Consider the following 11,155-nt stretch of genomic DNA (forward strand, 5'->3'; position numbering starts at 1 on the left):
ACTTAAATCCAATAATTTTCTTTGAAGAACAGTAGAGGATATGCATAAATAATATTCATTGTATCAAGACAGGAAACCATAAAGTCAAATTACAGTATATACTAGTTGATAATGTCCAAAAATAAAAAGGCATACAACAGAAAGTTAAATAAAGGAAAAGTCCCAAGAAAATAAACTGCTTTTGGGGATTCATTTCTAATTTAAATAATGATGAACATTTAGGCACTTTAGTAAGTTGCCCTGTAGTCCTATTAGTGGGGAAAATCTTGCTTGTGTGGAAATGGCAAAGTAATATTTAAAATTAACAACCTCAAAAGCACATACCTGTTTTACTTGCATAAACAATTCTCTCCATCTTCCATTTAGTAATAAAAGCTGCTGTTTAAGGTCTCTAGAAATAGTCTCATCACATGTTTCAATCAGAAAATTGCCAGCATCATTCATGGCTGTGTGCTGTTGGATCCAATGAGGTAAGTGTCGGAAGAAATCCTAAAGAAGAAAAAGAAAACATCTTTCTGAAACCTTTTGAATTAGTCTTTATCTTAAATCATTGAACCATAAATTTAATCACCAGCTAATGGCTTGATAAAACACTTTGAACAATTACCCTCTGAAACTCTTCATATAAAAAAAATACTATAACTGAATTTTAATGTTTGTGAACCTAACATATGGAATTAAAAAATACCACCAGTTTACAGCTCATTTTACTCCAGTGAGAAGATTCAGTTAGACTAATGGAGCTCCTGTTTGAGAGCAAGTTCCATAACTGAAAACAGTTAAGCCTCATCTAATTCCTGTCTTGTTTTAAAACAGTATGGTCTGATAGTAACCTGGGCCATAGAGTCTGGCATCCCAGAAGACCTGAGATGACTGATTCTTTATCACTGCTTCCTCTTACTTCAGAGCAATTGAGTATATGGATATAAGAATATTTCATTTTAAACTGCCAAATTACTTAAAACATACACAAGGAGCTAAGATCAACTTGAACAGCAGAGGTCACGCTTTGTACTCAGTCATAATAGCAATAAAATTTTAACTCTCAGTGTACTCCATTCTTTTACATAAATTTAAATTAAAAACCTTTTATAACTTTAAAATACTTAAATATTTTTAAAAAAACCCTTTTTACTAAAAATTACACCGTTCTTTCATGCAACGTGGAATGCTTATTCCTGACCTGACGTCAGTTTGACAACTTACAGTCTAGGAAAATCATACTTGGTTTTAGAAGCCGTATGGCTCCTATGTTGGGATTGGGTGAAAATGTAGCACTTGTAAAATGCAGCATTACTGAAGTCAATCTGGGACATTATTAGTTTCACAAACATAAACCTTACTGCTCTGGTACTCTAATATTAGAATAGGAAAAACAGCCAGCAAAACTATCTTATGACTGCAAGTCCCCAAAAGGAATTGTCCAAAAGATTTTGAAAATAACAGTAAAATGGATTAATTATGTACCCATGAAACAACAACACACATCAATAACGTTTTCTTGTGAAAGCAACTAATATTGATATCTGTCATCTATGTCAGAAAAATCAGTGGAAAAAGTAATTTTCTTTGTATTTGTATGCTTCACATGACTATACATTTTGGTCTTAGGTGCTGTATTTGCCTTTGCGTGAACCATAAATGTTCTTATCTCTGAGCAATACTGCTGCCCTACATTCATGTCAAAGATGCCCCTAACCATGTTAACACAGATGATGCTTTCTTTCATTGCATGTTTATATTCACATGCCTGTACCCAGTATATGTGCAAACATTGAAACACCTAAAATGAATATAGACAGTATGCCAGAAAGTGAAAAAAAATCTCTGCCTCTTGTATGACATTTTGAAAAACAATCTAAGCAAATGCAAAAAGACCTCCTATGTTTCACAATTTACAAAAGAGGCAGATACATTAGTGCCTACCTTTTTAGAATGTTCAGGCTGATTCAGCATTTTTTCAGCATCTTCCAGCCAAGCTTGTAGACCTGCTACAGTGCTGCTATATCTGTCCCAGTTAGCAATGACTTCTTCCAACATGCTTCTTACACTTCTCACCTCTACCGAAAGGTTCCTCCATTGTGCTGTTGTGTCATTCATGAATTTCATCACATTCTCAACTTCTTCCACTGAGACACAGGTAAGACATTGATTATTTCATCTCACTAGTACTTTGTAAACCCCAATTTTGTTATGTTTATTCTTCTCATAAGGAAAATGTATTTCACCAAAACTTCTATTTCAGTAGGCTGTTATAGATGTTCACTCAGTTCACAGCTCAATTTCAGTTCAAAATTATGACTGTGAAATTAAACTTGTGAATTAAATACTAAGTAAAGTACATAAAATGAGTGCTATATTAAAACAGACACAATGCATATTCAGTGTGGAATTCAGTTCTAATCTGTAATAAAAGAAATAAAGACAGAAAATTTCCTTAAAAAAGCAGAAAATAATACAGATGCATAAAGTACAAACACATTTTGTGTCTGCATTGAAAATGACTGAATGAAATTCTAATCTTCCATCCACTAACTTTAAAATCAAACTGCCATTTAATTTTAAGTATTTTCCCCATGGCAATAAAGGAACAAGTGTGTCCTCATTCCAGAAGAAAAAACAAACAAACAAAACCCAGAAGAATAGGGACCCAGGCAAATCCTGAGACTTCATAAAACATGGACAATACTGATAATGTAAAAAACATTTTTTAGCTATGGTGTCCTCTAATTTGCACTGCACACTCTGAAATCATATAAGTGAGTAGCTGTCCTTTAGAAAATAATTTGTTCTTGGATTTTTTTTAATAACACTAGATAAATCTCTTAATTTTATTATTTTTAAGAATACTTTATAAAAAAAAAAGATTTCTTAAAATTTGAGTGTCACCATCATCAACTTAAATTTCACAACAATAAAAAAGATATTAATTTTCTCTCTGCATCTGCTAACCACTTCAGTAGCTGCAGCAATCCTCCACAGACATTATTGCGTTATCTCCTGAGCAGATATTAAGGTGATCTCATGTCTTTAACTAACTAGGTCAAATATTGCCCTTATGCATTCTCACTGAACTCAGCAGTGCCCCGGGATTACAGGAGACACCTGTGGAATCAACTACATGTTTTTCTTATATATCTCACACCTCATTTGGGATCATCTTACTGATTTTCACAGTTAATGAAGAATCTTCAATCAATCAAGGGACATGTTTTTTTCTACAATACTGAGCCCAACTCTATTTGTCTTTTTCCAGTACATGAAGCCAACTCAGTGAGTATTTCCAGACAGTAGAGCATGATGTTCCCTACTCCTAATTTTGCCTTCGTGATGCTTTTAGTCCAAATTAACAATACTGAAACAATTCAGAAGTTAGCATGGATCGTGGCAGAAGTTGCCATTGGGAAGTCTGAATATGACCACACTCTTCTGCAGATCGAGAAATCTTAACAGCGGGAGGGCATGCTGCTTTGTATCAGAGAGCATCATGGTAGAGAATATGCGAAATTACTACAAGAGTCTGTAGCCTCTCTGGTGAACTGCAGCTGCTGTACAGCTCTGCTGCACGGAAGAAAAATATTAGGAGATAATCCTAGAATCACAGAATGGTAGGGATTGGAAGGGACCTTTAGAGATCATCTAGTCCAACCCCCCTGCAGAACATAGTATCCTCTAAAAAGAGATTAAAATGGTGTCCCAATGATGAAAGAAATGAGCATTTACCTGAGCCATTTGCTTTGGCATACATTTCAGCTGCTCTTTTCAAGATCTGGTAAGTAACTTCATACTTCTCAAAGAACTTACTGTTTTCAATAACAGACTGAAAAGACAACAAAAAACACAACATAGATAGATATTAAGAATAATGATATTTTCCATTCAATTACATAAGGACAGTGATGATAACTTTTAACTTAATTATTCCTCCACCCTTTTTTGTCCTCATTATGAAATAATACTTAAATAACCACAATTCTAATTCACACTTTTTCAAATTAATGGTACAGCAGAATCTCTCTACAAATACACATTATTTACTGTGGATATGGAAAGATTATTTCATATATTCTTAGTCTGCTGGTTGCTGACTTGCTGAAACTCACTAGGACATGATACTTGGAATGTTCAATTATCGAGCATTTAACTTAAAAGTTATTTAATAGAAATTGTTTTACACTGAAATCTAAATGGAATAATTTTTAATAAAAGAGAAAATTTCATCCATGCACGTCATCACAGAAAATAAAATTGAGTTAAACTTTAAAAATCGTTCCCATATTAAGCCTCTGCAGGAAGGTAGGTTTCAATTTAAGAGATGGACAACATTTGACTTATCCTTCTATTTTTCTTTATCTCACTGAAATAGGTAAAACTTAGATTAAGGAAACACTGCATAGAGATGATGCTTTACCAAAGTATGACACAGAGCTTTTGCTTTGAGAGTGAAGTTTTAGCTTTGTAATGTCTCATAGTGCAATGAATAACTTATCTCTAAATATTTTGGTCACAAAGTTATACTCTCTGCCCATTACGGCAAATGACACTGACTTTTTTTCACATCTTTCAGAAATGCTCCTTTCTTTGAATGTGACATACAATTATCTCTATATTATGAAAGCATATTATGTCTCGCAACAGCACTGTTAAAAACTCCCTGCTTTTTAACAAGGCACTTATATTACCTTACCTAATGTACTTATCTACAATTTTGGAATGGTTTCCTAACTTATACTACGTCCCATGCCCCTTCAGTTACAGATCTTCAAAATTAAGGCAGGTACATCTCACATATGTCTATGCAAGCTTTGAAATATCAGAATATACAAAATTCTATGTGTACTAGTGTGATTTTGGTAAAACTGGATTTCAAATGACATTGAAGTTCAACGTACTTTGAAGAGGAGAATCAGATTTCATGTATCCAACCCACATTGTATAGTATGAAAAACAGTTTAAAATTGTAATCTGCCAATCCATATATACCTCAATCTTTTAATTTAAAATATTTTATAGTTGCTACGTCAAATCACTAGTTAATCTAGTATGTAACATATAAATATGTTTATAACCAAGGAAATTGAAATTCAAGGAGAATCAGAACTTTTCTCTGCTCTACTGTTAAAAAAATATCTGGCGTGTATAAAGAACAACATGCTTTACCATGAATTATGTGACAAACTCCTGACTTTCACTTTTGCCAAACCCATATCTGTAAACATTTTATCTTGAACCCAAATCCACAAGATTTCATATGAGAAAGTAAAATACAGTATCAAACTACTTATATAATAGTGGTCTGAAGAGCAATTGGAAATATTTTTAAAAACTAGATATAGATATTTTACTGGTTAATATTGTCTCCCATCTGACCCAATCTCAAAGAAAATATGTAACTTTTCCCAATTCCATATAGCATATGGTGCTAAACATGGGCTAATATAGCAATGTCAAGATACAGTTCCATGGGTTAAAATTCTTGGATAACTACTCCAATACAGCTGAGATTTCAGTACAGTATATTCTTCAGGTTGATAGTGTACAATTTGTGTTGACCTTTACTTCTGATATATGACAGATGAAAAGATGGGACAAAGTAACAACCATCACTTTTCTTTTTAAGCTATAATTCATAAATATTTTCCAGGCATATATCCAAATCCTAACTACGCATGTTCCTAGAATGCTGACATTGTTCAGTCTGCTTTGGCAGACAAACAAACTTATATTTTTATCTCCTGCTAATATAATCACTGACTATAAGGTACTGACTACAGCTTTCCTACGTCAGACTGGAAGAGTAACACTTGGCTCTCAGTCCCAGAAAATTTCTCCCAGATGAGCCACAGCAAATGAAGTTTCTTTACAAGGCTGGACACCTGGAAGGAGAGAGATGTCAAGGCCATCAGGAATGAAATTGAGTTCTATTTATTTTTTCCCAGTTTCCTCATTTGCATAAGATGCAGTTTCATAAACGGTGAAAAGAAGCATTTTCTTTCCCCTAATGATCACCTTAGCATTAGTGGTCTGAAGTACAAGAATAATTGATGCAATCACAAAATAATATACAAATTCATTACAATGTTCATTTTAAAGCAAAAAGAAGAAAGTGATATAAATTAAAAATAATCCAAAAGTCAAATTCTGAATTTTCCTGTGCAATATTTCTCACACTTATTAGAGAGAGGAAAAAAGCCCAGCCCTGTTTTTGAAAGAATTCCTCACATCCTAATGTAGAAGTGCAGCAATAGTAACCTTTTAGTGGGCACTTGGCACTACAAGTGTGGATTTAACAAGATAAGCTTAAGACTGAGAGAACATATAAATCAGCATTTGTAAGACACTAGCCTCAGTTTCTTAACATAAATATGTGGATGATGTCAAGCTGGAGCAATCTCTTTCAAGAATAGAAATAAGGTTCAATAGACTAACGAGCAGAGGTAAAAACATTCCTTAACAGAATTAAAGAACCCCTCTATCAGTACAGTATATTGAAAAAGTATACAGAGGTAGCATAACTTTTGGATTTTTAAGAAAATAAAACAGTAGCACTGTGAAAGACTACATGCCAGAAGCCTCCTCTACGTCTACATGTAATCTGTGGATAGTCACTATAAAGTGCATCTATGCAATTATAAAAGAAAATTTGGAATTGCTATCTGAGGTAAGTAAAAATCTAGGACTTGGAACCTCCTGATACGCTTGGTAAGCTGATGGTCAGACAGCAGCTGGGACATTATTTCTGGTTTTGAAGATATAGTGCAAAGAGAATAATTTTCATTTTTAGCCTTTTAGCTGAAGTTCCACTATGGGGAAGACATGATTCACTTTTGAAAAGATATTCCACAGATAAGCAGTCATATAGTTGGTGACTGGCAAGTGTCATTTTTGTTTCTGTTCTTTTACTCATTTCTAGTAATCTTAAATACGAATATTTAAAAATATTTATAAAAAGAAGACAACCTCAACTTACAATATAATTTTGAAGAAGTAGTTCTACCGACTCTCGCCTTCCATATTTGATAATCCATGATTTTAACTTTGACTCTGCAAGGACCAAGAGTGACAGTAGACGGTACTTCAGTTCCAGAAACTCCATCTTCAACAGATGGAGCTCAGATGAAGATACAACAAAATTAAACCTATAAAATGAACCACATTGTAGTAAAATGCAGGAATATTCAATTTTGCAGGACAGACTGAAAGCTCTAGTTACAGTTCACATATTTTTCTAATCTTTCATGTAATTCAGACTCTACAAACATTTAATTATGCATGATGATAATTTTGCTGACTGCTCCTGAATAGTAAATTAATCACATTTCTGCTTATTCATAGAAACCATAAGTTTACATCTGTTACTAAGTTTTGCAAAGTCATTTCTCTTTTTTGACATGCATTCTGGCTGTTGTTACATAACATTCCTTCCAGGGACAAGTAATAACAGGATGAATGTAAAAAAGTATTCCCTTCCAAAATCCTTATTTTAATTCTCATCACTCTTTAAAGCATCAGGCTTTTTGCTATATTTATACATATATCCTAGGAGGTTTTTCATGCTTGCATTGAAAAACATAATTAGACAGTGATTTCTACATGAACAGATTAAAAAGCAAACACATACCCTTTAATTCACAGAACATTTTCATTTCAGATTGAAAGCCTTACCTCTCTGCCATATCCTCTAATTGGTCAGGTGGAACAGGCACTCCGTTAACAGACCTGGCCCTGTGGATCTCATGGAATGCCTTTTTGTGACCATCTATGTTTTTCAGCAGATCCTGATTTGATGGGGGGGGTGGGGGGGAGGGGGGAAGAAAGAGAGAGAAGGCTCACAGTAGGCTATCTAACTAATAAGCACAATTTTAAGCCTGCACTGATGACTCAATACAGTTAACTATTCAATCATGCTCTCATATTTGCATGCAAGGTTATACATTCCACAAAAGCATTTACATAAACCTGAATATTTACATAGGGAACCCCCTTATAAGATGCTCTGCTAAAGCTGTATCTAACAAGTATGGAAGATTTTAAAACAGAGGATATACTGCAAAGGTTTAACAAAACAAGAACTCTTAATTGTATTCAATAATTCCTGAAATGCAGTCTGTGAATACTCTAATATCATAACAGCATAATCTTGCTAAATTTACTCTTTACATCTTTATAACAGATACTAACCTTATATTAATTCTAGATTCAGATTTTCAGCAACTAATCTAATCCACTACATAGAAGCAGAAGATCCACAGCTCCTTATGTAAGTACACAGTCAATATTTAGTGAACTTTTCACTCTGTCAGCATCAAAAAATTCCATGATCGCTCTCCCTGTATTACACGAATGAATGCAGAATGTGGTACCCGACCTGTATTCCTGTGAAAGAATTGTACCAGCAAAGCCCTTACAGCAGAGAATATTTCAGCTGTAACTAAGCAACACCGCTTCAAACGGCTTCCTGGAGATTACATATTAAAATGAATGACTGGCAGTAGTCTTTGAAGACATACCGTGACAATAACACGTCAAGACCCCAGTGGCTGAGAGGACACAGAACAATGGATATTTTACAGGATACAGACAGTTCCTGGCACAAATTGCTTCAAAGCCTATTAGCAAAGGAAATCATACAAAGGTTTCCCTTTCTCACCTGAGCAAACAAATGCAGGCTTGTGCATTGATCAGATATCTACTCATTCCTATGTGCTGAGGAAGAGTGTCTCCCCAGTCAACATCCAGTGTTTGCACAGCAGAAATTAATGGTAAATCTCAGTCTCAGCTCTCCAATTACAACATCATCCCCATCAATCCACCTATATTTTCATAGTTTTCCACTTCAAACAACACCTCATCATGAAGAGAAATTAACAAGGCTTTCGCAGATTCAAGTGATGCAGTGAATTTACCACGGTGGAAACTCCAGTGAGGGTATCCTGTGACTAACATACTGTCACATAAAGACTTGAGGCCCTGACAGACAAAAAGGGATGCCTATAACATGAATTAGTAAATAAAACTAAATCTCAGTGGCTTCACCCTACATCAACTCAAAGCCCATGAAAACTATATAGCGTTCTCATGATGTGAAATCCTGCTCTGCAAAATGACACTCAACAGCTGTAGACATTGTGCTAAATTTCTGGATCTCTGTCGCAATACTAACTAAAATGAACTTAAAGGCTTGCTTAATTCCATGAAAGATTATTTAAATAAGCTCTAAAGTTCACTAAAATAACCCATTGATAGATGGGACAAAGACATAGAGAAAGTGATGATGTTATCTAACAAAGCCACAACAAACAAGCCTTAACAAGTTCCTAGGAAGTGAGGACTGAAAAAAATACACTAATGCATTTCTGGTACTATCCAATAACACATTTGCACATCAATGCAAATCTGAGTAACAAAACAAACTCCAGGAACAGATACAATTACACATGCTTCTCTTGAAGCCTTTCCCATCCTACTCCCATGGGAAAACATCCCTGGCACAGACTAACCTAAATCAAAGTTTATTTGTTGCCATAGAAATCCCTCACCACAGTATTTTTGATGTTAAGAAAACACAGTTTAGGACACACTCTTTTGTATTTCTTATGAATGTATCCAAATGAGGCCTTTAGTGGCCACACTATAAAACCACAGAAGTGTTCAACTTGCCATTTTAAACAAATGTGAAATCTTATGAATCTTGAAACATTTGATGTAACAAGACAGATAACAAAATTTAGCATTACAAGAGACTATACATTGAAAGAATACAATATCTACCTCATAGATTTTAATATTTAATATGGTTGGGTTAAATTCTGACACTGTTCAAATAAAGAGTAATCAGAAGATTGAACTGATCTTCCAGATAAAGTACCATCGCCTATCACAGGTATTCCAAGATGATTATGAAACTTCTCAGTTGTTCATTATATGGCATTACTCTTTAATAAAAAACCTCTCTCATATACTAAACACAAAATCAACAAAGTTGGGATCAAGTTTTAAAACAGTAGTGATACAGGAAAGAAGCAATATAAACCAATACAGCCTTACTGCCACAAGTGTAGTCTTTCTCTCCACCATTTTCTTCCTTTCTCTACCATATTTACTGGTTCAGTTTCTTTTATCATTTCACCAACAATTTCTGTCTATATTTCTCCTCACATATATCTAATGTAAACATGAAGAAAAACCTCATAGTTTTGATTTGAAATGAGATCTTGGACTCAGCAAAGAATAATGGTAAAATTATACAAATTCATCTGGCAAAGTTGCCTGTTTACCACAGCAGAGTGGAATTTTCACACGATTTGTTATCACAACACTGAAAATTCACTCTATTTTTCCCTCAGAGCATTTTACCTGCACTGACTATCAGCACACTTCATAAATTTTCTCTCTTTCTTGTTTCACCTAGTCAGTTCATATTATTTGAAAAAAGTACTCAACTTATAAATTCCCTACAGAATTTTACCCAACAGAAATGCTAGAACAGGGGAACAAATGAAATATTCATACCAAACATCTTTCAGATAGAAGAAGCAGGAACATTTCAAAGACATTTTTAATATTACTTGTACGATATATGGATATCACAGTTAAACTCATCACTAAATGACCCCTAGCTTTAGCTACCATCAAGATGACACCACCCCCAGAAACGTGAAATTATAGTCTTTCTTTCTATAGTATGAGTCACAGCTTTGGAAACAATGAAGTATAATGGACAGAATGAATGCACGTGTACCTACCTTATGTTGTTCAAGCTTCCGGTGTATTGTATTTGCTGTTTCCTCATGAGCTTGCTGAACAATCACTTCTTCCCTCAGAGCAGTCTCTGCCCTATACAGCCAAGCACCAATGGTACCCAAAGGTCCAGGAAGAGATTTATCTAGGTATATGTGCCAATCAAGTAGCTAGGAAACAAAAGAGCATTGAACTTTCTTCCTTGCTTAATTAAACAAACAAGTATGTTCAGAAAAAATCAGACTTTATACTGCAAGACCAAATCCCCACACAATAGAGTATGTTTGAGACGTAAAACTAGGTATACTACTTTACATTAGTTCTGATTATAGTATTCTCAGAAGCAAAAAGATCTCTATAAAGATTTGTTGATTCATGCATTTCCCTTCCAGAATGATAACTGAGTTACAGAACT

At 34.4% G+C, this 11,155-nt stretch overlaps 1 protein-coding gene across 7 annotated transcripts in view; it reads right to left on the minus strand.

The window, feature by feature from the left end:
• Nucleotides 1-11,155, minus strand: part of SYNE1 (spectrin repeat containing nuclear envelope protein 1) — a 287,050-nt gene that overhangs the window by 198,352 nt on the left and 77,543 nt on the right. For all 7 annotated transcript variants that reach the window (XM_061988999.1, XM_061989000.1, XM_061988996.1 and 4 more), the window contains 6 exons: nucleotides 10,746-10,910; nucleotides 7,666-7,778; nucleotides 6,971-7,139; nucleotides 3,724-3,820; nucleotides 1,927-2,129; nucleotides 325-489 (listed from right to left, as the gene is read on the minus strand). In XM_061988999.1, coding sequence (XP_061844983.1) covers nucleotides 325-489; nucleotides 1,927-2,129; nucleotides 3,724-3,820; nucleotides 6,971-7,139; nucleotides 7,666-7,778; nucleotides 10,746-10,910 — 912 coding nt within the window. The remainder of the gene's footprint in view (nucleotides 1-324; nucleotides 490-1,926; nucleotides 2,130-3,723; nucleotides 3,821-6,970; nucleotides 7,140-7,665; nucleotides 7,779-10,745; nucleotides 10,911-11,155) is intronic.

The sequence above is a fragment of the Colius striatus genome, chromosome 2 (assembly GCF_028858725.1).
Source record: "Colius striatus isolate bColStr4 chromosome 2, bColStr4.1.hap1, whole genome shotgun sequence".
NCBI classification, from domain to species: domain Eukaryota; kingdom Metazoa; phylum Chordata; class Aves; order Coliiformes; family Coliidae; genus Colius; species Colius striatus.